The following is a 27,812-nucleotide window of genomic DNA, read 5'->3' on the forward strand; positions in this document are numbered from 1 at the left end:
ACTCTGGTACCTGGAGATGTGACCTTTTTTGGAAATAAAGTCTTCACAGATGGAATCAAGTTAAGATGAAGTTATATTGGATTGGATGAGCTCTAAATCCAATGGCTGGTGTCCTTTCAGAAGGTCATGTGAAGACACAGGGACACGGAGACACAGGAGAATGTCACGTGAAGACAGAGGCAGAAATTGGAGTGATGCATTCAGAAGCTAAGGAATCCCAAGGATTTCTGGCAACCACCAGAAGCTAGGAGAGAGGCATGGAACAGATTTTCTCTCAGAGCCTCCAGAAGGAATCGACCCTGCCACACCTTGATTTCGTACTTCTCACTTTCAGAACTGTGAGATTTACTGTTGTTGGACGCCCCCCAATTCGTTATACTTTGTTAGACAACACTAGGAAACTAATGTATCTTCTCTTGACTTTACTTGGCCCCTTTGAGTCCTGAGCCTCTCAGGAGCTTCTTCTGAAAGACAGATCAGCTCACTTCTGTCTGCAGACATTCTGGGATGTTACTGCCTTTCCAGCTTTCGATATTTGAAGAGATCTTATTTCCTCTCACATTCTGTTGTCCTTGGGAATTTCTTTTTTTTAAGAAGTACAACTTCATTATTTCTAATCCCACTTAGTAGTACCAAATAAGTCAATAAAATATTGAACAAAGGTGCTCATTTCAGAATTATCTCTTTTAGCAAAAAGAAAAAAATTAGGTAATGACTGAATAAATTATGACAAGTCAATTGACTGGAATTCTAGGCTGCTGTTTCAAAGGATGGCATGAAAATTACGGTTGGAATGAACCTCACGTTAAGTGACCACATCACAATACTCTAGTATCTCTGGGTAAATTTGTGTTTATGTGTGGATAATAGTGTAAAGGGGCATCACAGGAAGAAGAGAGTGTGAGGTCCTTATTTCTACTAACAATCTGCTCCTGACGATTCAAGTATTCTGTAAGGCAATATGTTTTCTCTCCTGTGTTCCTTATTTCCTCCCGAGTCTTCACTAGCAGAGTCCTTAACATACCTACTTACATGAACAGTCTGTTCAAGGAAATCTAGGGTTTTTTCTATCATGTTCCTCAAAAGTTTTTCACCCTCTTCTCATTACCCAAGAATGTTTATATCTTTAAAAAAGTTCCTCTATTATTATATTAATAGAATTCTCTGAAGGATGAGGAGATAAACTAATGAGGCCAGTCTGCCACATTTTATTGGCAATGTCAACCCACTTTGCCAGTGAAAGTGTCAGATCAAGGACAGCTTGACATAACATACTTCTGAGAGAGTTTTCTGTAGTAACCAGTGAAACAGAATCCATTAGCCCATTTGGTCTGCTAGGAATTGCTCTCTCTGGAATCTCTACTCTGGCCCCTATATCCTTCCTTATGAAGGATTCAGGGTTTTATTTTGTAAATGGGAAGTTTACAAAGGTAGAGCACTCCTGGGCAGAATGGAATTGCCTTTTACCTCCTCAGAGCAGTGCAGTGAGAAAAAGCCATAGATGAAGGCAGAGAGGACTTGGACTCGAATTTCTGGCTCTACCCGGTAAAAAACTGCTTCACTCGGATTAAGTCCATTAGCTTCTCTAGCTTTCACTTTCCTCACATGTTAACCTAGACCATTAGATATTATAGGATCCAGAATGAAGTTTTTTCTTCTTTCACAGTTAGGATCTAATTCAACTGTGTATGTAAAAGCACCTTGTAAACACAGTCAGTATCCAATAAATGTCTGCCTTCTGAAAAAATGTGCATAAGGATACCCCCATCCATGTCTGTCAGGACTCTAATACTGAACTTCTTTTCCAAGTGCTCAGTCTGGTAGAAGTCTTTAACTTCATTTTAGATCGTGGCTAACAGAGACAACTGTTGGGACGCCATATTGGTTGGTGCATGAGGTTGAGAGCCTGGCCCTTTCTGGTCACATTGCCATAGACCATCTGCTTGCTAGATAAGGCAATGTGCTCTGAGTGACTTAATATTTTTATGGCTGCAGCTCAGATAATTAAATATAGGAGTGGTGATGGCTGAGCATCCAGATAGTCCTCCTTGAATTCTCTTAGGAAACATTTAGAGTAGTACAGAAGATTCTGTTTGGCAATAGCATAATAAGAATGCTTTATGTTTATCTCATGCCTCACTTCCCAGGAGCTCAGGCAATGCTGACCTTCCAAATGCACATTAAATTGCAGAAATTTCGGAGAGGCACTTACAGTGCAAAAAACAATCTTTAAAAGAGGCCTTGATTCATCTCCTGGTAGAAGAATGCAATTTTCTTTCTCTCTCTCTCTCTCTCTCTCTCTCTCTTCCTCCTTCCCTCTTTCCCTCTCTCTCTTCCTCTTTTTCTGAAGAGATTCAAAGAAGAAAGAGCCATGAAAAGGAGGTAAATCGCTTTTAAAATATGTTTTGTAGAGGAGCTGAGAAGCAAGGTAAGACAGCATTCCAGGCCTTGTGTGGACTTGTGGCTAAGTCATTTTCAGCTTCATGATTCCAGAACAGAAACACTTTTAAAAAGAGTTACTTATGCTGGCCAGCCAGATAAGGAGAAGTAGATCTTATCTTAAATTCTACCTTCAAAAGCCTTACGAGGTAATATATTATCTATTTTTGCCAGATTCCAGCATTTTAATATGGATTCATGATGGCAGTTTTGAGTTTACCTGACACCTGTCATGCTCAATGCAAGCAGTGACATGAACTTGAATGCTCTTCTACCAGTAAGCCCTCTCTGCTGTTCAGCACATGATGATGTGATGCTTGTAGTGGTAACTGTTTGGAGATGTAGGATCTAAAAACTCTTCTAAGGCAAAGAAAGATTACATTTTAATCATAATAAAGTTACCATGTTTTATTATAATTTCATGAAATCACATTAAAGTACACTATAAGTTCTTGAAATCCATGTACATGTGCTAGCTCTATTAAGGGTGAATATTAAAATAACTAGGGGCATCTGGGTGGCTCAGTTGATTAAACATCGTACTCTTGGTTTCAGCTCAGGTCATGATCTCATGGTTTGTGGGATCGAGCTCCACATCGATCTGTGCTGTCAACACAGAGCCTGCTTAGGATTCTCTCTCTTTCCTCTCTCTCTGACTCTTCCCCTGACTCATGCGTGCGTGCTCTCTCAAAATAAACATTTAAAAAAATAAAATAACTAGAGGACTATATTCTCTGCCAATGCAGGGTAAGAGAAACTTTCACGTATTTCCTAGTTGAAAAAGTCGAAGCCCTGAAAAATTCATGGCTATAAACTAGCCTTTTTATATTAGAATTAAGGGCCAATTCAACCATGATGAGAACTAACGACTTTCTAAAAAGATATCATAGGCCATATACTTCAGGTTATGGGCAGGGATAGAACGGTGCACACTCGGATGAGAGGTTTTATATATTTATGGATGATAATGTAACATGACGTTGTAACTCTCCTTCACACATTCCACTGCTTATAATTGATTCTGTGGTGCTGCGCTCATCATTCACTCGGTTTCTTCATTCACTTGTTCCGCAAACGTTTACTGAACAGTTCTGGTAAACTCTGTGCTAGGCACTGCGCTGGGTACCAGGAATAGGGTGTCCCAAGAAACTCGTGTAACGGGGGGAGGGAGCCAGCCAGCCAGCCAATCACAATACGAGTGTTACGTGTGATTATGAGAAGACAGAGCTCCGCAGAAATGTCGAGGTGGGGGAGGGGTTAGGTTTTCCAGGCAGAAAGGAGCAGAAGGGTAGCCAAAGGCAAGGGAAGAGAGACAAAAGGGCTGTGAGTCCTGTGCTTTGGGGCAAAGGGAGCCTGCGAGAGGAAGAGGGTAGGGTGACAGCAGATGAAGCCAAGAGGCAGGGGGCCTCAGCGAAGGCGGCCCTGAAATACCAAAGTGAGAAATCTGGAAGGGATCTTATAGATGCTGGTAGTACCTGAGGTTTATAATCAGGGGTGCCATGGTCCAATATTTATTTATTTATTTTAAAATTTATTTTAGGGGCGCCTGGGTGGCTCAGTGGGTTAAGCATCTGACTTTAGCTCAGGTCAGAATCTTGCGGTCTGTGGGTTTGAGCCCCATGTTGGGCCCTGTGCTGACAACTCAGAGCCCAGAGCTTGCTTCGGATTCTGTGTCTCCCTCTCTCTCTGCCCCTCCCCTGCTCGTTCTCGCTCTCTCTCTCTCAAAAATGAATAAATGTTATAAAAAATTAAAAAAATAATAAAATCTATTTTATTTACGTTGAGAGTGTGTGTGAAAGTGAGCAGGGGAGGCGCAGAGAGAGGGAGAGAGAGAATCCCAAGCAGTCTCCGTGCAGTTAGCGCAGAGCCCATTGTGCGGCTCAAACTCACAAACTGTGAGATCGTGATCTGAGCTGAGATCAGGAGCCAGATGCTTAACCGGCTGAGCCACCCAGGCACCCCCATGATCCAATTTTTTTTAAAAGGAAGTTCACTTTGCCAAAAGTTTGGAGGACAGGCCATAGTGAAGGGGCTTAGAAACTACATAAAACTGACACTTTCAAATGTTTACATTTCTCTTCCATTCATATCTGACTAATAGTACATGGAAAATGTTGAAGTAAACAGGTTTTACTATCAGCACTCAGATTTGGGAATGGTGTATGTGACAAGGACAATATTTTGAACATATTAAACCAATGTATATTTGTTCTGCTTGAATCGTCACGCCTATGGTTCCCCGCCCATCAACTCAGTAGGCTTCCCTCCTGCAGGCAAATGGTGGATCCCGTTAGAAACAGCAAGCTGTCATCATTCAGCGTTGAGAGAGAATAACCCTGAATGCCAGCTTCGTATGGTGAGAAAGGGGGTTTCTAAATTCCAGAAATCTCCTTTACCTATTAAGAACCAAATCTGGCCAAGTCAGATCATCACATCTGGCCACAAAGCCTAGTGCGGACAGCACAGGGGACACCATATACGGATAGTTCCCATTAGACAAGGAAAAGGAAATTAAAACACTTTCCACTGTGGGGGTGAGGGATGGGGACGGGGGAAGAGAGAAAAGAGAGAGAGATAATGGACAGAGACAGAAAGGGAGGGTGGGGAGAAAGGGAAAATGAGAAGTGAGTTCCTTGTTCCTTCCCTGTTCCTTGGGAGATGAAGCCTGGCGGGGGGGTCAGGGCAGGGCTTGTCTCTTGAATCTCAGGGCCTAATTCAGGAAAGTGATAGAATTTACTAGAACAAGTTGGCACTACCCAGGCGGTTTATTAGAAAGTGCCAAGGAAATTGTGTGGACAGCACGGCGAGGAGAAAGTAGCTGGGAGTTCACCGGTGGCCCACAGGAGCTGAGCACTCAGGCGAGAAAAGCAGGTGACTAGATCTGACCAGAAAACTGCTAGGGGCTTGCCACGAGAGGTTCCTACCAGGACCACAGACTTCAGCAGCCAGAGCGAGTGGCCAGGCCCTGGGCGGAGTGCATATCACACCCATGGTCACCTAGAGGCCAGCATGGCATCACACCGAGCCCTGACCACCAGCTCTCCATGAACCCGGTGAGACCTAACAGGCAGTATGTGTGTTTGGGCCTTTCTCCCCAACGCTTACAGAGTGTTCACAAGGATAGGGGAGGGAGCGCCCCCCCCCCCCCGATGCCTGGATGGCAGCTGGGGCGAAGACATAGCTCTGATTTGGAACTGTTCACATTTCAGTCCTCCCAAAGGTCTGTTCCAACAAGAAAAAACTGTGATACCTTAATTGTCAAGTTTAAGCGCAGTCCCTGCACGCCTCTCCTCCCCACATCACCAGGAAAAGGTGGAGCCAGATAGATAAATTATAAAGAATATAGAACTTATTTCCCTCGCTTTCCTTGAGGCTTCTTGAGTTATACATGATGTCATTCCTTGTAAAGACAAGAAATTAGCCCCAACTATTTCTTCCTCTCATCCATAAGAATGCTAAATATTGTAGAGAAAGCATTGATAGAAAACCCATTTGGGTGGTATCCTTTTTAAAAAAAAGTATCTGATGCAATTGTTCTTCTCTGGATCCACATTCTATCCCCTGTAGGTTTTTAAGAGAAGATGATGTTATATTCTAACTAGTGACTCAGTAGCTCATTACTTATTCTTTTTTAAAAAACTGGACACAAAGCATGAGCCATTTGGGGAATATTAAATTATGTTTAAAGAACTTCTACTGGTGTCCAGAAAAATTGTCTTAGCACTTTACATCCTCTTTTCCAATTTACCAATTCTAATTCCCAATCTTCACAATCTCAATTATAAAGATTCTTTTCTCTCTCCCTTCAGAGAGCTTATTAATTGCATCAGGTGAAGGTATTTTTCAAAACGACTATTACAACTGAAGGCAGAAAAAAGGTCAAAAGTTACTGTAATCAAAACATCAGAAGCCCTGCCTGTTGCAGAAACTCCTTGGCATTTTAATAGAGGCAATACGCTTGCAGAACTAGACAGGGAATTGTTCCAGCTAGATCCTGTCCAGGTCAAGCCCTTTTGAAATATCTGTGGAAAAAATCCACCTCCAAGTCAAGAACCTGTTTGGGATGGGCTGCAAATGCGATTATGTTCATAATAACAATTAAATCCCTCAATCCTTAACAACAGAAGATTTATAATGCCTCTATGCATCATTGAAATTCTAGGTACACTGAGGTTTGATTAAGTCAAGAATGAAAACAAAGGGCAAAAACTGAGCTCGCTATTACAAAGAGAAGCTCAGTGTGATGCTGTCACATCAGGCTTTCTGTTTATCCCTAAGGCTGGTACAGCAGTGGCTTCAAAGTTTGATGGTGTCTTTTTTTCTTTTTCTTCTTTCTTTCTTTATATTTTTTTCTCCCTCCAAAGATGTTGAGCAGCAGGCTAATGGATCCCAGCAGGGTGCAAAGACAGCAGAAAGCACGGGAATCAGATGTCAATGTGTTCCTCCAAGATACCCTGCTAGGACGGAGCTAACTAACTGGGCTCTAGTCTTCTCTTGGGGCACACGCTCTGATGGGTCCCTGCCCACTCTTGAATTTCCTATATGCTTCCTGATTGAAATGCTGTCACAGATAAATCATGACTTCTGCCTGTTAGGACCATTTTCTGTTTTTTTCAAAGAAAAGTTTGGAGCCATCAGATTAAAAAGACAAGCAAGTTCTGGAGAATTATATACTCACACGTAAATATTAGTGTCACATCTCCCTACAATATAACTATCTGTCCATCTGGGAGTGTTCTGGGCATGCTCCTCCACGCACCACTTTGTTTATATATTTTTATGTATTTTCTGGCAGTCACTTCCAGTCAATCACTAGATTACTTAGGTAACTTCCTAACGAATAGATTTTAGGAGGATTGGAGGAGTTGGCCTGCTTTTCCTTCAACACAGGCCCTACCTGGAAGTTGAAGTTGTCTCAGAGATAAGAGTTTCAGTTTTAAATGCAGTGGGCATCCAAAATGCAGTTTGTGTGAGTTCCCACCTAGCACACTAGTAAGTAGCCCTTCAGGCATCCGAGACCATCGATAATCTACCCTTGGCTTGGAGGAAGGACAAAACTCCGCAAACTGGAGTGAAAGAGGAAAGTGCTTGATCTATTTTGAAGTTTGACGTATGCACAAGCTTTTCAACACCATGAAGGGAAACCACTTCACCCAGTGAAAGTCAATGAAGTCAAAAAGCTGTACTAAAACCATATATGTATCTACCACTCAGCTCCCTCTCCACCCTGCTACTAAACTCCTTCCACATTCCACGTTCAGGCCATCAGCCCAGTGCTTCGGTGAGCTTCCACCCTCGCTAGAAGGCGCTCTCCACACTGCTCCCCTGCACGAGATCCCAGCTCTCTCCATGAGTATCTATCTGCCTCAGGTTCTACATGAGGTTTCCAGCCACCCAAACCGCTCCACCTTGGGGGCAGGGTCCTGGCCATGAAAAGGAACATTCTTTGTCTCATCTGTAATATTCTGTATCCTCTTCCCTTGCGCCCAGACTGACCTAGCAAGGCCACCCTGGATTTCTACACTCTACATAATTCAGACCATGGCATTTCAGATAATCCCTTTTTGAGATTCTGGCCACCTGCATACTTTCCCATCTGCTTTCTATTTTCTCAGGCTCTTTATTACTGCACTTTCATGTTTTAAACCTCAATCTTCCCTTTTGGCAACAACCTGAGTTCCTGCAGACATTTGCAGGAACTAGTGTCACACCAGTGACTTCTCTTGCTTGGTGAGTTACTTCCTCAACGTTTTGTATCTTTGCACTAATGGTGATTCCTGCCCACTGACTGATTCCATTTCAGCTCCAGGGCGCAACAGTGAATGTCAGATTGCCCATTTAAATAACGGACAATCCCCTTCTCCCCCAAATGTGTGAGATGGAACAAAATAGGGACTCTCAGAGAGGATACTTAAAATCATTCAGCAAAGTTTCAGTTTGAGGGCTTTTTGAAATACTGGTTTCAAAGACTTATAAAGAATTTACAAATAAAATCTGTTATTTTTAAAAATAAGTGATGATAAGACATTTAAAATGAACATGATTTTCATACTTTGCTAGCTGAGAAGACATAGCAGCAGAAATGAACATACTTTAAAAAAATCTTTTTAATTAATTAATTTTGAGAGAGACAGAGACAGCATGAAGGGGGAGAGGCAGAGAGAGGGAGAAACAGGATCCCAAGCAGGCTCCGCACTGTCAGCACAGAGCCTTGATGTAGGGCTCAAACCCACGAAACCACGAGATCATGACATGAGTTGAAACCAAGAGTCGACGCTTAACCAACTGAGCCACCCAGGTGCCCCTGAACATGAACTTTTATAAACAACTCCTTCTACACTCCTCTTTACAATGCCATGATTCTCTCGTTAGTTTAATAAGAAAAGATTGTGGAAGAAATACCCAGCAGAGGTGGAATGGGTGGTAGAAAGACCACTACACCAAAACCAAGGCCACGGATATGTGGGACACAACTCTAACTTGGTGGGAATGTCACTTAAAACTGCTCTATGTTAATTTTCTGTGGATAAAAATAGCAGGTGTATCTAACCTCACAGACAGGGAGTAAAGTAAAACAGATGTGGAAAATCAAGAATGATAGATAATGTGATGTGGTATTACTCCCTAAATTCTGGAAAGTGCTAGTTTCGATTTCAATTTCAAGTAGTTTCCTTTTTAACCTGAAGATTTCAAAGTACTTAATAGGAAGTATAAGATAAGCCCAAAGAATTGTGAATCAGATGCAAAACAATGAAATTAGCATGGAAAAGCCCATGAGAATCCTTGCCAGCATTTATTATAACCAATCACATAGGAAGGATATGTGGACTTTGGGTCCATTCCAAAGAAGCTTTGCAAACTAATACCGAAAATTTATCAGTCCCACAATTACAAGTCTTCGTCCTCCTAAGCTTTACCCACCGTAAAAGGAATTTACTAATCGCAAAAATTCATCCCATTTATTGCCTCAGTGGGCACAGGAAACTGAATAAATTATAAATAATTCAACATGGGTAGTCAAGGCGAATTTAGCAAAGCAAGATATATCTGACCCAACAGCTGTGGGCTTTGTACCTGGGCACCCAGCTTATGCAGAGATACCAGAGAAGCAAGGGTGGGAGGAGCAGACAGGAAGAAAAGAAAGTCAAGAAGCCTCTTATAATAAAGTGTACGTTACTCTTGATTTTTTCACCCAAGTTTTCATTATTAAACAAGAGCATTAGGTGCCATTTATAGCTAAAATAATGTACTTAAGATTATTTTAAAACTTTGATTTTATGCTATCATGTATTGAATGGTTCATGTAAAACAAAGATATGAATTTTGGTGTTTTTTGCTGTTTATAGTCATTAAAAAGTTTCATTTCTATCTTCAAGATAGTATTCTAGGATTTTTTTTTTTTTTTTTTTTTTAGTGTAATGTGACAGGGCTCAGCAGCTCCTAAAAGTGTTGAAAACGAAGTGGTAGATAAGCCTGAAACTTAATGGTTGTGAGGTCCTTAAAAACCAATACTGTGTTTTTAATGGAGTTACACAGAGTGAGAAACTAACGCGGTTTTGCTTTCCCTGCATGTGTTTCTCACTTTGAAGTTGGAAAAGCAGCTCAGTCTGATTGAGCGAGGTAGGGGGTAAAGAACTCGCCAGGTTTTACACATGAAAGCAAATGCTTAGTAGCAGAATTAAAAGCCAATGAACACTAAACCCTTAGTGTTAGCTGGTGCCGATCCTAATCTGTACTCAAAAAGTGGAGTGTGAACATTCAAAGCCCATGACACTTGTCTCCTTGCCAGAAGCAGGGTCCCGACCACCAGGCATTTGTCACATGCATTTGTCACATGCATCTCAGAGAGAGGCAGAGCTTTCCCATGGAAGGTTCTTTCAAAACTCTGTGGCCCAGACCATGCGATCAGGACAGAAGGCCATGTGTCATGGTTTCATGGAACTCTTGTGTCTCGTAGGATATTAGTAAAAGTGAAAGAAAACTTGTAAAACAAAAATGAAGAAGATTTCCACAGTCAAATGTTTGAGAAATTTGGCATTGATCAAGGTTGAACATGTTTCTTTCCTGAAGGACTCCTCTGAGCCTTCAGGTTCCCTAGTTGTTGGGCCTGAGAGCTCTTTTTGAAGAGATATCTATCAGGCCATGGCTGGATACTTGTGTTCCACAGGGCACAGCTTGGGAAATACTGAGGTAAAATATTTTTAATCCTGGTTTATAGATGGGGGCATCAAGGCCCCCATTATGTCCTAGATTATGTCCTAGAAGGAGAACTCAGGTCTCTGGCCTCCTAGCACTAACTTTTCCTAGGAGACAGTCAGAAATCTGAGAAAAGATTGACCACAGCCAAAGTTCTTAGCAATACACTTACTCTGGAAAGGTCTCCTAAAACTAACGTTTCTGAGAGTACATACACTCTTCTTTCCTGGCTCAGGCAGGACATGCACCGCCAACTCCTCCCCCCCACCTCCCAAATCCTGAGTACCTGATACAAAGGCATACAGATGCTATCAATCCACTCCAATTGTAACCGAGGCAGTTCATCTTTCCGGTTCCGGTCAAAGATAGCCTAGAATGGGGGAGGAGAAGCTTGTCTTTATTACTCTGGAGTATTTTACAGGTGCTTTGTCAACACTTTGCCACAGTGATCCAATTTTTACCAACTAAACACTTCACAAATCACAATCAATCTTTACATGTACTTTCTTTTCCTTTATCTGTGATGAGAAAGAAAGTATTTTCACCTCTTTTTATGAGATTTGTAAGCGAATTTATTTGAACTTTATAGCACTCAACTCCTTGGGGCCAAAATCTGTCTTCAGATACAGGTAATGGCCACTAAATCAAGTCATCAGTTCACTGGGAATTGGGTATGAGTCAAGGGGAAGGGGATATGTTTCATTGCCACAAAAATAATGCAGGCTTTTGTTTTTATAGTGAAAGAAGGTGGGATAGATGAGAAAAGATCCTTAAAAGCAGTTTCATTTTAAACAGAAACTATTTGTATTCATTTTTCAGGGTGGGGTGTGGGTTTGACAACTGTGTTTTTCGATAAGCTTCTGTCATTAATAGATTCCTAAATTTTTATCTATCATTGGATGGATGATGGTGGCAGGTACCCATTCTCTCCTCACTCCCAGGCTTTAAACTTCATGATATTACAATGTTTAGAAATTTTAGGTATACTTTTTTGAGAAAAAGAAGGGACATATATCTGTTGGGCAGACATAAAAAGGGAAACGATCAGTTGGAATTGGGGGCTAAGGGGGATTCTTGAACAAACACTGCCAGTTCTACTCCCTTAAGAATGTCCCTGTCTTTGCTATCAAAGAATAAGGCCAGGGTCTGAGAAGCGACCTTTCCCTGGATTCCTGTCTTAGAGTAGGTTTGGTCTTTCCTCTACAGAGATAGTGGGTGACATCCACATCATCTCAGCATTCACACAGGTCATGAAGGAAGATCCAGGACTTTCCCTTGGTCTGGAGATGTTGCACAATCCAGCACCCTTCAGACTTATCAATGAGGGTGGGAGTGGGCAGGACAGAAATCACCAGCTGCCAGGGCTCACAAGAAGACATAAGAGTGCTGCTGAGGGAAATATCTCCAAAAAAGTCTCCAGTCAGAGAAGATCACTGACTCCTGCAGGCTCTTCTCATCCTTGTCTTGCAACATGAAATGTGAAATACCAGGAAAGAGGACTAGGGTCTGCTGGGGGAAGGAGTGGTTCTTGTGAACTGCACGAGTCTTTGTCCAAAACGTTCCTTTAAAAATATCATTCTAGGGACGCCTGGTGGCTCAGTTGGTCAGGTCATGAGCTCACAGTTCATGGGGTCAAGCTCTGCATTGGGCTCTGTGCTGACAACTCGGAGCCTGGAGCCTGCTTTGGATTCTGTGTCTCCTTCTCTCTCTCTCTGCCCCTACCCCTGCTTATGCTCTCTCTCAATTTCAAAAATAAATAAATAAATATTAAAAAATAATATTCTGTTATCTACTCTTCAGTGCTCATTGCCATCTGAAATTTCCTTATTTACTTAATTACTGTTTCTGGTGTATAGAATTGTGTTGTTGTTGTTTTTTTTTTAATTCAGTGTCAGTGGTTTTTAGTATATTCACAATTAGTTGTGCAACCATTACTATAGTCAATTTTAGCACATTTTTATCACCCCAAAAAGAAATCTTGTATCAGTTAGCAGTCACTCCTCAACTCCCCCAAGGCTCCACCCTTAGGCAACCAGTGATCTGTTTTCTGTTTGTATAGGTTTGGTTATTCTGCACATTCACATAAATGGAATCGTATGATACGTGGTCTTTTGTGACAGGCTTCTTTCACCACGCATGATGTTCTCAAGGTCCATTCCTGTAACATGCATCAGCACTTCATCCCTTTTATGGCCAAATGATATTACATTGTATAGATCACCATATTTTATTTATCCATTCATCAGGTGATGGGCATTTGGGTTGTTCCCACTTATCGGCTATTATGAATAATGTGAACATTCACGTACAAGTTTCTATGCAAGTGTATGTTTTCATTTCTCTTGGGGATATACCTAGAGGCAGAATTGCTGGGCCATGTGCTGAAGCCAATGTTTAATGTTTTCATTAATTGTCAAACTGTTTTCCAAAGCAGCTGCATGACTTTATGTTCCCATCAGCAGTGTGGGAAGTTCCAGTTTCTCCACATCCTCACCAACACTTGTTTTTGTCTATCTTTTTAATTAGAGCTAGTCCCTGTGAAAGTGGTGTCTCATTATGGTTCTGATTTGCATTTCCCTGATGACTAATGATTTTGAGCATCTTTTCATGTGCTTATTGGCCATGTATGTATCTATATATACATATATAGATATTCATTGGAGAAATATGTATTCAGATCATTTTCCCTTTTAAAAAATTGGGTTGTCTTTCTATGAATTGTAATAGTTCTCTATATATTCTAGATACCAGGCCCATATCAGATAGATGATCTGCAAATAATTTCTCTATACTGTAGGCTGTCTTTTCATTTTCTTGATAGTGTCCTTTAAGATGCAAAGTTTCACAGAGGGCAACGGCTCCTGCATCTCCTCCTTTTTGTGTACTCCACTCAGTTCCTACAGAAAACGGACACCCAGACAACTCCCACCCCTGGCCTGGCATCAAGAGACCGCCAACAAGAGTTGTGGCATAGGGCAGTGGTTCCGGTTTAAGGAGACTGGCCCGGGCCCTTCCTTGCTCCCCCACCCGCCTCAGTCTCCCCCCACTCCCACCTTGTCATGCATTGTGCGCTTGTCTTCCTACACTCTACTCAGCCGTCGTTGCAGGCAAACACTCCCCCCACCCTCCATTTTCCCCACTACTGCAGCCACCTCCCAGCCTGTTGCTATAGAGCCTACCTGTGTCAATAAACAACAGCTGAAGTAAAAAAAAAAAAAAAAAAAAAAAAGATGCAAAGTTTTAAATTTTAATGAAGTCCAATTTATCTATTTTATTTTTCAGAAGATTTATACCTTGTTTTCTTCTAAGAGTCTCATATAGTTTTAGCCCTCACATTTAGGTCTATGATCCACTTTGAGATTATTTTGAGGTTTGGTGACAGGGATCTAGCATCATTCATTTGCATGTGGATATCCTGCTGTCCCTGCACTATTTGAGAAGACAGAAGACTGACCCCATTGAATTGTCTTAGCATTCTGTTGACAGTTGGCCATACTGTAAAAGTTTATTTCTAGACTAGTCACTTCTCAATAAATGTTTTTGAGTGCAAGTGTGAGATAGCACATTGATTGTGCTGTGCTTTCCTTTTACAGCCTTTTGCATCTTGTAGTTGATTATGAGTGATTATTTATATAATGTCTATCTTTCCCATCAGTTGACAGCTTTGCTCATGGCTGGATGCACAGTGCCCAGCTTCACGCTCGCTACCCAGAGGTGCTTGAGCATGTTTTACTAACTGACTCACTGCTTCTACTATTAACCCTTGGCTGTGGTCTAGATTAGCTGTTGTCTTCAGAAAGTTACCCTGATGACCTCTAGGACCGTGACACCAGATGGAGGGACTCCCAGACAATTTTCTCCCTAAACATCAAGGAATAAAAGACACACAACTGGTGTCACCTCTGCGTGCATGCATTTCCAGACATCTCTGGGAAAGGACTAATGAGAAATACCCCTGCCACAGCAGCCAGGAGACTGTCATTGGCAATGTTGAGTAGCCTTTTGCGAGGAGAGAGTAGCATTTAGTGCTATGTTTCCACCGCAAAATTAATTTCATTTATGTGTTCAGCGAACGCCTTACCTGAGTGTACAAAGCCTCCTTAGTGCTGTGTCACTGCACTTGCCAGGTCGCCAATGCTGGCAACCGACTCATTTTTTTTTTCCACTTAATTAAATGACCTGTGGTATTGCTACATTATAAACCCTTCAGACAAAGCCCCTGAAACAATTTTTAAGTGGAAGAAAGCTTTCATTTGAAAATAAACATGTAGCTGAGAGGAATTTGGGTTGTCACTAGTGTTTTACACATTAACTCTGTACCCCAAACTGGTATCACAGCCAAATCTGCTGATACCACCAAAAAAGAATAAAGGGATGTTCTGGAAACAGTATAAGTAGATACTGCTTTGAAAACTAAAATATAGGGTGAGTGTTTTAGCCTATGGAGTCTTCTGACCTTTTATAGGTAGGCAACAAATTAAGAATAGTTAAAATTAGTTAAGGCTGTGAGGTCTGACTTCAGACAGGTGAAGCTGTTTGACTAAGAGCTAGCTCTCTGGCTTTTCCTTACTTTTAAATGCTCGAAAAGAAAGGCGTCCTAAAACTTGAAGATCTTACAAATAATCTCCAAATGTTCAGAACTCGGTTGACTTGAATCCTCATAAACAGACATTCCTGACAATTCAAACATTCCTTAAGCCTAATGAATCTATTAATGAGTCTAATTGAATCTACTGTGCTGTACCAGCTTCACAGTGCTTTGTACCATTCTTTGAGTTGTGAGGTGACGATTTGTAGCTAACCATTCCTTAAGGATAGAGGCCACCCCCTCCTTGTGGATGAGGCATTTATGTCTTTTGTCTTGTTTGAGTAAAAACAGCATCATCCTGAGCCTACAGTAAGCATTCTCAAATAATAATTGAATGGGTGAATCCAACAAAAATAGCATTTCAGTCAACAGAACCTAGTTCCCCAAGTGAGACTTTTCATTTTGCAAACAAAGGAAAGAAACAGAGACTTGAAATGATCTGGGTTGGGATTTTAGAAAGCCCCAAACTGGAAAATAAAACCCAGAACGACCATTATTTACTGCAGTTGTCTGTTCTAAGCTCCTCAAGGCTGGACAGGCTGCCTTTAACTTTTGTCTGTATTTCTCTTCCAAGGTAGGTACGGACCACTTATGTAATGCCAGCACTGGGCTTGGAGCTACTCCAGTGCCACTCGGTACATCCTCCCTTGTGCCCACTTGTCTTACCATGTGAGCTCAGGAAATGCTTGTTAAGTAGCTCACCACTCTTAATCAGAAACCTGGGAATAGGAGTGTTTAGCGTCTAAGTTTAATTAAAGTTTTAAACTTTCAGGAGTGCTTTCTTAAATCCACTCTCAGTCTTTCCCACTTTCAGGGTGTGATTTGGAGTTGCTTCTGAAAATGTCATTCCAAAGGCTAAATGTGTCATAATAAAAGGATGGGCTTACTGAAGGAGTGAGTTTGAGTTCTGATCTCTCCCGATCTCCTTGTTCAAAGAACTCACTGGTTACAAGTTCAGCCACCTGGAACATATAAATATGTAATTTATGGTTATGTGTAATTTATCATAAGACTCAGAAGTTATTTCTGCCTTATGTGTATGGTGATTATCTTCAACATAGATAATAATTTAAAAAGCTTTTGAAGGAGTACATTAACCTTTTCTGTTTCAACATATTATAGAAGTTAATCAATGAAGCTGATTTCCTTTTAATCAGAAGAACTTGTGCAGGGTATTTTCAGATGCCTGCCAGTAGATGATCTCTGACCGTGCAGATTCCATATTCACAATGAGGCATGGGGTTGCCAGCTTCAAAGGAGGAAATGTTCTTATTATAGAAAAATGAGGCAAATAATCCCTAATCATAATTTCTGTTTCCATATTATAATATACTTGTAATATTTTTGCCAACCTTTGGTTGTTTCAACCCAGATTCTTTACTTTGTTGCATACTTATATCTTAGCTTGGTTTGATTGGCCATCCCCCAAACTCCTTAACTGCCTCACCCTACCAATAATTGCGTGGACTCTGGAGAGGATAACCCCAGGGCACACCTCTGCTTCTTTCTGTAGCAATTAGTTAAGGGGCAGGACTAATGCTAGATTCACTGTTCATACCAGTTTTTTTGTTTTGTTTTGTTTTTTACAGTGTGTCATGATACAGTTTGAAGAATGTTGATTTGGTCTTCAGCTGTCTTAATCTATGTACTAAAAGTATTAAATTATGGTAGGTTCTAGTTGGTACAAGCAAATGGTAGAGATTTTTCCAGAGTAAGGACTTCTATTTTTTTTTCACTTTTCATCTATTAGCATGGATGATCAGAAGTTGATGATTGATCATTGTTAAGCTACAGAGAAGCTTCTCCAAGCCCTGTGCTTCTAATGATAGTTTATGGGAAGCATAATGATGTAACAGGTAAGTGTTAAACAGGTATTTTCAACAATACTATGGAACAAGATCTAGGAAATCTCTCAGATGAACTGGCTGGATTTACAAAATTTGGACGAGCAGAAAACAAAATTTCAGAAAAGTTGAAGGCAAGAAGGTCTAGATCCCCCGACCAGTTTTTCCTCTATTCCAGGATCTTATGAAGATGAGATTCATGGTCTGGAAAAGGCTAGAATGGTTTAATTTTTGGTCAAGTGGATAGAATCAACATAACTTACCTAAGTGTATCTCTCAAGAGATTTTGTCCACCATAAATCATAACCATTGATAAAACATAAAAACATCTCTCCTACACACACACACACACACACACACACACACACACACACACACGCACACCCTGAGAATAGCAAGTATGTAGCTCATATGTAAAGAAATAGAATATCTAGTCAGTCCAGATTTTAAACATTTCTAATAAGGAATATGGGTACCTTTAAAAAATTTAATAGCATAAAATTAGTTGGAGCTGGCTCCATTTTTCTAGGGCCTGATTCACTTCTCTCTCTAGTCTCTGCCACATTAGCACTCCAGGCCTCTCTTTCTGTCTCTGGCCTTCCTTTAAAAAAGAAATGGTCCCCTAAGGGCCTGGCCTCATTTATTCAGTCCCCAGAACACTCCCTCAGATTGCTCTGAGGTGGGTCTTTTGCACTAAAGAATACAAATGTGCACATCAGGTCACCCCCAGGTAGGAGTCCTACACAGGTCTATCACCCCTGGAAAGCAAAGAAATTAAAACACAATCCTGTCCTTGATCTTTCTAAAGTGGTCCTGGGTATCTCCCCTGTGCTTCTTTCACAGTTCAACTTGTATCACTGTTTCATTTGTACTTAAAAACCCAATCAGGAACATTAAGTGGCTCCTAATTGAATTTTTTATTAAAGAAGGAAATTGAGATGTTAATCAGGCCTGGGGGTGGGGGGTCACTGGGGAAACCCACATGCTTAGAGTCATGTTTGTGAGGAAGTAAAACTGGAATAGACACCAGTAAAAAAAACCATTTTGCAAGGAAATTTAAAAATATCAACTTCTAGGAAATTAGAAATATATTTATATTTTTAAAAGAGGGTTCTATTATTTTTGTCCAAATGTTTCCTAAAATCATAGAAGTATGTTTTTGAAAATGTTTTAACCTATTCAATTTGGAGACAAACACAAATGAGATCTCCAGTTTAGAGTTGTGGCACGATTTCTGATGCAAGTGTTTGGAAAAACATGGTTTTGTGGCTTTATTTCCCCAAACTCTTGTGTTTTTTCTGCACTGATCAGCAGAACTTCACATCCTAAAAATAAAATACTATTTACATCAATGACCAAGAGACCAGCCAATAGGCCTCCCAAGTTGGTCTACAACGTCAATGCAGAAACTTTTTTTCTTGTTAAGTACTTTGTCCTGTCCCTTTCCCACTCCCAAGTGGGCTACTGCTCCTTTAGTTGTTGACATGCATTTCACTGGGGTTTCTGAAAATCCAGGCATATCATATCTCATCCCACTCTCTTTCCAATCTTCTCTATTTTCCCCCTGGTCCCCTGAATTTTCTTCTGCTCTCTACCTCTCCACTTCTTTCCATCCCAATTCAAGAGGCCACCCCACTACTACAGTTTTTCCCGATACCTGGAAGATACCTATCTCTTCTCTGGTCCAGACTTTACTATAGGGGAGGCTTCCCATACTGGGGAAGTGAAGGGTGGGCAGAGATATAGAAATACGCTACTCAACCAAGCAAATTCCTCCCTGGTTTATGTAACTTCAAGTGTGAAGTTGAAAACCAAAATGAAAACCAAAGTTCAATTGGAGGAGAACTTTATAGGAAATCTGCATTGGACTGTGATACGAACAAGAAATAAACTTTTCTTTGAGTAAAACAACTGAAATTTGAGAATATATTTGTTATTGTAGCAAAGCCTAGCCTAGTTTTGACTCACACAAAAAAATGGTATGGAAATGAGGTGTGTTCTTTTTAGAAAGAAAGAAAAAGAAGGAAGAAAAATAAAAGACCCTAAAATATGTAGCATCAGCTTGGGGGGCAGGTATAAAACAGTGAGGAAACAGCTGTTGGAGGCTGTAAGGATGACACCCATGGTACACAGTGGCAAAATATTTTGTACAATTCTCTTTGAAATAAAGCAAATAATATATCTGATGAATTTACAGCCTTAGGGGAAGATACTGGAAAACAAAATGTTGGTAGCATGTGAGAATTGCTATTGACTGTGTTTTGCTAAGTATTGTAAGAAGTGAGCTCTGAAAAGGATTGGCAGGTTTACAACCAGGAATGAAAGAGAAAGGAGAGAGTCACAAATTCAGAGTCTTCATCTTCAGGGATGGAAGACAGAGCTGCTTTTTAACCCCAAAGTGTAAAAATAAAAATTGAGATATATTTCGAATGACAAAGGCTGATCAAGACCCAGCCTTACAACTAGAATCAAAGGTATGGCCAGTGCATCCAGAGTTAAAAACTGAATGAATTAGGTGGTACATAGGATATCCCTTCAATTGGACAAATGGCCCAGAGAAATCATTAGGCCCCGAATACTAGGAACTGGATCATGAAAGAGGAGGAAAGAAGTACATATGCTAGTTTTCTTTGTTCTTTAATACAAGGAAGCAAAGAGATAGAGCAGATCTAAGAAGTCTGTCTAGAATGGAACTGTGGATGTGGTTATTGGCAAATGGAAGTGACTAGGATCAAAGACATAAGAAGCTGACTAAATGTTTAAGAGAGTTTAGTACCAAAACCCCCCTAAGACTGTGACTACTTAAAACTTAAAACAAGCCTTGGGCCCTCAATCTTCTTTAGGTGGGAAACAGGCTGAGAAAACTGCCTGGTCATTGGATACAGCCAAGGAAGGCAATGGAAAAGGAATAATGTCCCAGGGTAGATCTAAGGGCCATGGACAATGATGACTGGGGAGCATCTCCCAGAGAATCAGGGTCTACCACAGAGTGGATGGCCTTCCAGTGAATGCCCAGTGGGATTTTGGAATTGCCGTGGCCTCCTAACTGCCAAATATTGGTCATCTCTTCCCCTTCTGAATGGGAGTGTTGTAATGAGTATTTTGTGGTTTGAGTGTAAGTCAGATGCTGTGTTTGGGGTGCATGTAGGTCTTTAATTTGCATCCAGACCTGATGTGGAGACTGGCATAGATCACCCAGAGATCCTGGACTTGAGCTTGATACCATGACTCTTGGGACATTTGGGTCATCTCCCTTGGGGACAGGATGAGTATATTTTGCCTGAGGAAGGAGAGTGAATCACATTTTTGGTGATTAGAAGGGCAAACTGTGGTAGTCACGTTTTCATCAACTATTTCTGGCTTTCTACGTTCTGGGCACAGGAAAGGATTTTACTTCCTGGTTGGGTGGGGTCTTGTGACAAGTTCTGGCCAATGAATTTCTGGGGATTTATTTGCATTTATTTGCCAGTGCAAGACATGCTAGGGTCTCTGTCGGAATGATCCAAATGGTAGCTGCTCCCTCAGTCGCAGTCCAAAATGAGGAATGGTACCAAGCTGGTCCTGGATGCACATGTTCATAAGCAGTGTGTTGTGTTAAGCCACTGAGGCTGAGGGATAACAGCCCATTCTGCTGACACACTGGCATCATTTAAAAATGCCAACTGGTATATCTGGTATAAGAAAGAGTAGAAGTGCTGTAAAGAACGAAGGCTTTGGAGCCTACTCTGTTGGGATTTGAATACCTAGCTCTATCAACTTACTAGGTGTATCACCTCAAGCTACTTATCTTTTCTAGGCTTCATTTTCCCCATTTGTGAAAAAGGGGTAATAACTGTATAAGTTTCCCAGCGTTGCCAGAAATGACCACAACTTGGTGGCTTAAAGCAATGAGGAATCTGTTCTCTCATAGTTCTGGAGGTTGGCAGGTCAACATCAGTTCACTGGACAGCAATCAAGGTTTTGCCAAGGCCGAGCTTGCTCTGGAGCCTCTAAGGGAGAATCTTTCCTTTGCCTCCTCTACTTTCTGGCAGTTACCAGCTTTCCCTTGTTTGTGGCCACATCACTCTACTCTCTGCCTTCTCTTCACATCCTCTTCCCCTATTCTGAATGTGTAATCTCCCAGTGTCTCTCTCTCTCTCTCTCTCTCTTAGGAGGACACCTGTCATTGAATTTAGGTCTCACCTGGGTAATCCAGGATAATGATGGCCCTTAACTTAATCACATCAGCAAGTACCCTTTTTCCTTCTAAGGCAATGTTTACAGGTTCCAGAAATTAGCATCCAATATCTTTCGGTTGCCATTATTCAGCCTACTAGACTAACTATACCTAAATCAAAGTTGGAGGATTAAATGATATAATACATATAAAGGAGTCATTTAAAATTAGATATTTAGTCAATAAATATTAGTTATTTATTGTTATATGAGTCTACTTTATTTTCCTTAAAATGGTGAGACTTAAGATACCAAGTTACTATTTTAGACCCCACACAGTAGGTGTGCCACATGAAAATTAAAAAAGAGTTTAATCTCCAAATACTATCAGTAATCAAGGATCTTAAATTGTGTGGTTACTGGCTTGAAACCTGTTCTTGCTCTAAACTAACACTTTTAGCAGTAAGACCAGATAGATGGTAAAGGCACGATTTTTTGGGGGTACAAATTAAAGTTGGATATTACACACTTTGGCCACAGTGATTTCATCTCCAAATAGTCTTTAAATAAAAAGAAATTTTCCTTTTGACCTCCTTGGTTTGTTTTTTCCTTTTTTTTCTTTTCTTTTTCTTTTCTTTTTTGTTTTCCAGATGAGAAAAAAGTGGACCTCGTGCTAAAACACAATTACCTATTTAAAAACACTATTTTTGAAACTCTTGCCTTAGGAAATGGTCAATGCGTTATTTGGATTTAGAGTGTTAACAAAATCTTACAGAGTCAGAAATACTATTATTCAGTGGAAGCACATTAAAGAAAGGCTGTGCAATAAACTATGTCGTGCCCAAGCCTCCCGCTATTTTTTACACCATGTTAATACTGATGCAAATTGACTAGGGTTTCAGTGCCTGGGAGTCTGGGCTCTGGGAATATTGTCCCCCCCGCCCCCCTCCCGCAGTTCCTCCTCTGCTGAGCCCTGCCATTAATCACCACTTGCCTGTCTCGAGATCTCCCATGGTTTGGTCACAGCTCCAAGGTCACAGGCTGTCATTAACATTGATCTGAAAAACAGAACCAAACAAAACAGCCTGAATAATCTTTTGTTGCATTCCGAAACAATCCCATCCTGGATACATAAATAAATAAAATGGGACTAAGGCCAACTCACATGTCTTTCCCTCAACAAGGGAAGCACTGTTTACCGTCCCCATGTTTAGCATCTCCGTCTTGTGGCCACACTGCTTAGGAAGACAAAGCTCACACACACCCTCCGGTGCCCTTTTGTTATGTCTGCAGCGGATCAAGGAAGGCAAAGCACTACTTTCTCTGTACCTGAGCTAAGCAAGTTCTGCGTAAACTAATCTCTAATGGACGGATGGACAATGCTTTTTATTCTTAACTATCAGCAAGGGAATCAGTATATAATGCCACATACACAGCTGATAAATCTCTTTACCAACTTATCACTGATTGATGGGAATGGACGGAAACCTATAGCAGAAGGCAAGGCGCTTGCCACCATAGGAACTCCTTCATTGTCACCTGCCTTACGGAGCTCAGATTTACTGGGAGAGCCACAGTGTTTCACTCCAGTTTATTACCTGGCTGCAGCCCTGTTTTGTCACCATTATGAAGAAGAAACATATTCAGCTAAGCTCTCAGTAATTTGAGCACATAAGAAAGCACAGGAACATTTGAACCAGATTTTTGGGGGACAGATTTCTACTGGGTTTAACTAGAATTCATCCAACCATGGATATAAGAACACAGGGAACAATTGAAATTGTGGATAACTCTGGTGCTTATAATTTGATGTGGTGAGAAGCGGGAAAAACAAGGCACACTCCTTGTCCAAAATTTGCTTTCTTTGTGCTAAAGCCAGCAGTATGTGATGAAAAGCAATGAAGGATTGGAATTGGGACACCACATCTTGATTGGCTCCTTTTGGAAGAAAGGGGTGTGCTGTTAGAGGTCAGAGGGCTGTCCTGATGTCGGGTGTCAACATTTCATACTCGAATGCCTTGGAAACATGTCTGCTTCCCAGATGGCAGAGCATGCCTAGATGCTAGTGGGGTTTGTGTCACTTCCCCGGGCAACTCCTCCAGGGAACAGGGCAGAGTAGCCGGTAACAATAGGTCTTTCAGAGCCACCAGGCACAATGGTGTCAGAACCCCCCTCCAGGAGTCAGGTAACATCTAATCCCAAGCATCCCTGTGTTAAGCACTATGCGGAACAACAAATCAGAGCATTCTTCATATTTGATCTTTTGTAACAAGCAGTCTAGTGTTTTCCTCCCTCTGTACAAAGTGCTTTACCAACTAACTACTAACTCAATAAATCTTCTGAACCCACTGGTAGGGGTCATTATTCCTATTTTTTTAATGTGTTTTTTTAATTTATGTAATATTTATTTATTTTGAGAGAGAGAAAGAGTGTGCAAGAGAGTGAGGCAGGGACGGGGAAGGGGCAGAGAGAGAGGGAAAGAGAGAATCCCAAGCAGGCTCCACACTGTCAGCACAGACCTGATATGGGGCTTGAACCCACAAACTGTGAGATCATGACCTGAGCCCAAATCAAGAGTTGGATGCTTAACTGACTGAGCCACCCAGGTGCCCCAAGTAGGGGCCATCATTCCTATTTCATGGAGAGGTAAATGATTAAAGATTAAGTAACTTTCCCAAAGTGAGTAAGTATTCAGGATTCTGTGATTATCAAAAAGATACCATGGGGCGCCTGGGTGGCTCAGTCGGTTGAGCTTCTGACTTTGGCCCAGGACATGATCTTGCAGCTGGTGGGTTCAAGCCCCCTGTCGGGCTCTGTGCTGACAGCTCAGAGCCTGGAGCCTGCTTCGGATTCTGTGTCTCCCTCTCTCTCTGTCCCTCCCTTGCTCATGCTCTGTGTCTCTCTCTGTCAAAAATAAATAAACATTAAAAAAAATCAAAATCAATAATAATAATAAAAAAAAGACACCAGACCCCCTCTTGTTACACCCTGATGCTTCTCACTTTACATTCTGCTGGTACCAGAGTGAGACAAGGCATTGGACTTTTCAATCTCTCTCCAGAGTATCTGATACTTGCACCATTTTTTTATTCATACTTCTCCTCCATATGCCAAATTATTTCAACAATAATCTTGTGTTAATCATTATTTTCTCAATTTGTTTTCTAATTTTAAAACAATTAGCAGGGGCGCCTAGGTGGCTCAGTTGGTTAAGCGTCTGACTATTGATTTCAGCTCAGGTCATGATCTCACGGTTTGTGAATTTGAGCCCCACGTCGGGCTCTGCACTGACAGTGTGGAGCTTGCTTGGGATTCTCTCTCTCCCTCTCTCTCTCTCTGCCTCTCCCCCACTCATGCTTTCTTTCTGAAAATAAATAAACTTTAAAAAAAGAAAAAAGAAAACAACGAATAAATTTTAATTTAAAAATATTCATATTCAGTAAAATAGTTCACGTATGAACTGAATTTCACATTTACCAAACAAAAATCACACTTCGCACTTCGCCCTCTGTTTCACTATTTTAAATTTGAAACACAAATAAAAAGTCCAAATAGTCGACGTAAAATAACAGAAGTGAAGTAACTCCAGTTGTTTTTTATCCTTGCCATTACTGTGCTATCCTTGTCGGATATGCTGTTTAAAAGCAGGACTGTGAAACTCTGCAGGCTCAGAAACATGAACTATCTCCAGAGCAAGGGCAAAAGGCTCTGAAGCATCAGGAACTTGCACTAAGGTGTGGACTGCATCCACCTGTGTCAGGGGCTGGTTAGATAATGGGGCACTTTTACACTTAGCTTACATGTACGAGATATGTACGACTATAGGTAAGTAATAATGTGCTAATTGGGAGCTTTCATAGCAACTATTCTGATACTCAGCAGTAGTCTCAGCAACTGTTTAGAACCTATGCCAACAAAAGATTTTTCTCAGGGAGAAGTAGCTTATCATTGACATTGTTTAGACTGCAGGCACATGGTGGTGATAAAAAGCAGGCCAACTTTTAGTTGGTTTTATTACTATTTTGAAATTCTCTAAGACAGTGTTCCCCTAGAGCCCCCCGGCCCTTTCTGCACACGAGTCTAACCATGAAATGGGGTGGGGGGGGAGGCAAAGATGGGGGCCAGTGGAGAGCTCCTGGAGCACCTGTTTCACATACTGAGCTTCCAAATAAGATTTTTCTTACATTTGGGATTCCCAGCCAAAAAAAGTTTGAAAACCTCTGCAGGATAACACCCAGGTAGAGATGTGGAATGGGCACTGGCATTTTAGGAGTTGTGCTCAAAAGAGAGGCCAGGCTCGAGACATGGGGTGGGAGTCATTTGAGCAGAGATGGTACTTAAAGCCACAAGCATGCATGCTGAGGAAAGTAAAAACAGGTCCTTGGAGGTCCTTACATTTTAGGGGGACGGGGGAGGAGGAAGGGCTGAAGAAGAACAAAGAGGAGAAGCAGGAGTCAGAAGAAAGCAGAAAATCTGGAAGAGCTTGGCTTTGCAGAATCCAAGGCAGGAGAGAGATTTAAGAAAGGAAAGGCCAGGGCAATTAGGGGTGTGACGAGATCAAGGAAGAGAACAAAGACCCTACGATTTGATCCTTGAGAGGTGACTGGTGACTTTCAAAAGGAGCAAAAATCACATTTCATAGACCCAATTCCTCAGTAGAAGAATGGCTAACTACTCTGTGGTAAATCCATACTTTGGAGAACTATGCAACTATGATGTTTGGACATGGAAGAAATTCCAAGGCATATAGTTGAGTGAACAAGCAAGTTCAGACTGAGATATAAATATATAACTTACATTAAAACAAACAAATCCACACTACACAGTATTTTTCCTTAGAATATACACATATATGAATGCTTTGGAAATGTTGGAAAGGATACAACAAATTGTGTAGCTATATGTCAGTATGGGACATGGGAGTGAAGCCCAGGGGGGGTCTGGGGGCCTGTCATATTTTGTTACAGAAAAATATATCCCTATAATTACTTGTGGAACTAAAAATTATTTAAAAAGAAAAACACTGCCTTCTGAGAAGTTAGGAGGAGTGTGAATCAAGTGTGCAATTGAAGGGAAGAAGGGGGCTATGATTGGACTTTGAGAAGAAGGCAGATTTCAGGGATGAATTTTTTTTTTCCCCCTGAGGAGTTAGAAGAATATCTTTAGGCCTAGAATGATCATGACGGAAAAACAGATTCTGAAAATGCAAGCAATTAAATGCAATGTAAATGAGTATAATCGATATAGCAAGTTCAGGAGTCGGGGGGGGGGGCAGGCAGGAGGAGGCAGAGGGAACAGAGTTAGGACACAAGGGAAGAGCTAGTTTAGGACACAAGGAAGGGTCCCCCTCCTTCTCTGTACAGGAAGAAGAAAAAGGTCTGTAAAGATAGCAGAAAGAAATATCACTGTGGGAGGGGAGAAGGCCTCTGGAAAGTATGAAGAGTGGTCCTGGGCAGAGGGAGGGGCAGGCAGCCCTGTGTTCTGAAGCTGGAGGGGGCTGGGGGCAGGGCTTGCATGGCAGGTATGGGGCAGCCACGATAGGGGTGGTGCTCTGGGTGATTCTAGCAGTTGTGGAGCAGATACAGCGAGCCCACAGTCCTGGCCTCACGAAATTTTCCAGAAATACCAGCTTGGCACAGGAATAAGACAGCAGAAGTCTCGGGGTGAGTGAGGTAGGGACAGTGGAGGGACAGGATATGAGAAAAAGAGAAGTAGTGCCTAGCTGTCTGGATGGCTACAGTCAGGGGGTTCAAATGTGCCACGTAAGGATAGTGGTTTGCTGCTGTCTTTTCTAAACAATTAGGAAGAAGTCCAGTGAAAAGTGTAGAACAGACTCCTTATTTCTGCCACCAACACGGTTCCAACTGGTTTTCTGTGTATAACATCTGTTGTCTCTAAAGAAAAACAAAAGTTCATTCGCCATTTTGTTTTCGGTAGTGATGTTTTCTAAGGTTCAAAAATCCTCTCTCTCCTCAACTTACATACTCTGCTTCCCCAGGAAAAACAGGAAGTCACAGCTTGCTGAAACTGAATCAATTTGAGCACCATTTTCTAATTCTGAAGGCAAATTTATGGTGAGGGGGCAAAAATATAATGAATTAGAAGATGGAAAGACACCCTACCTTTTCTCTAATTATTCAACTACTCTCTGAATGTTTTGAACGTAAGCTAAGATTTGTTGCTTTAAAAATCACTGTGTGCCCTTAGCACTGTCAGAAAAGCATGACTAAATCTTCAGATAATGAAAAAACACATAAACAAGAGCTGCTTCTTACCGAAATATATCACGATGGTTTTTGATGTTCCAATCATATTCTCCTTTACTGACAAGTTCAAAGAATTCAGTTCTCCTCCTGCACAAAATCAAATGAAGGAAGAAAGAAAAAAATCTGGAATGAAATTTCTCAGTCTGCGGGGTGACATAAACACATTTATGGGAAAATATAAGATCACCTGAACCAAGTAACTTAATATTTGAAATCATGAGGCTAAAGCACTATCAAAATAAATCACTTTTTAAAAAATGTTGAGGCTTCAAGAAAAAGCCACAATCATTTCTGAATGCATTTACAACACAGGAAATCATTGAG

The 27,812-nt window shown here is 41.2% G+C and overlaps 1 protein-coding gene across 8 annotated transcripts in view; it reads right to left on the reverse strand.

Annotated features, from left to right (window-relative positions):
- Window positions 1-27,812, reverse strand: part of PDE11A (phosphodiesterase 11A) — a 411,261-nt gene that overhangs the window by 19,818 nt on the left and 363,631 nt on the right. For all 8 annotated transcript variants that reach the window (XM_007083909.3, XM_042994780.1, XM_042994778.1 and 5 more), the window contains 4 exons: window positions 27,498-27,575; window positions 22,217-22,280; window positions 16,111-16,185; window positions 10,922-11,005 (listed from right to left, as the gene is read on the reverse strand). In XM_007083909.3, coding sequence (XP_007083971.2) covers window positions 10,922-11,005; window positions 16,111-16,185; window positions 22,217-22,280; window positions 27,498-27,575 — 301 coding nt within the window. The remainder of the gene's footprint in view (window positions 1-10,921; window positions 11,006-16,110; window positions 16,186-22,216; window positions 22,281-27,497; window positions 27,576-27,812) is intronic.

This window comes from Panthera tigris, chromosome C1 (genome assembly GCF_018350195.1).
Source record: "Panthera tigris isolate Pti1 chromosome C1, P.tigris_Pti1_mat1.1, whole genome shotgun sequence".
NCBI lineage: Eukaryota > Metazoa > Chordata > Mammalia > Carnivora > Felidae > Panthera > Panthera tigris.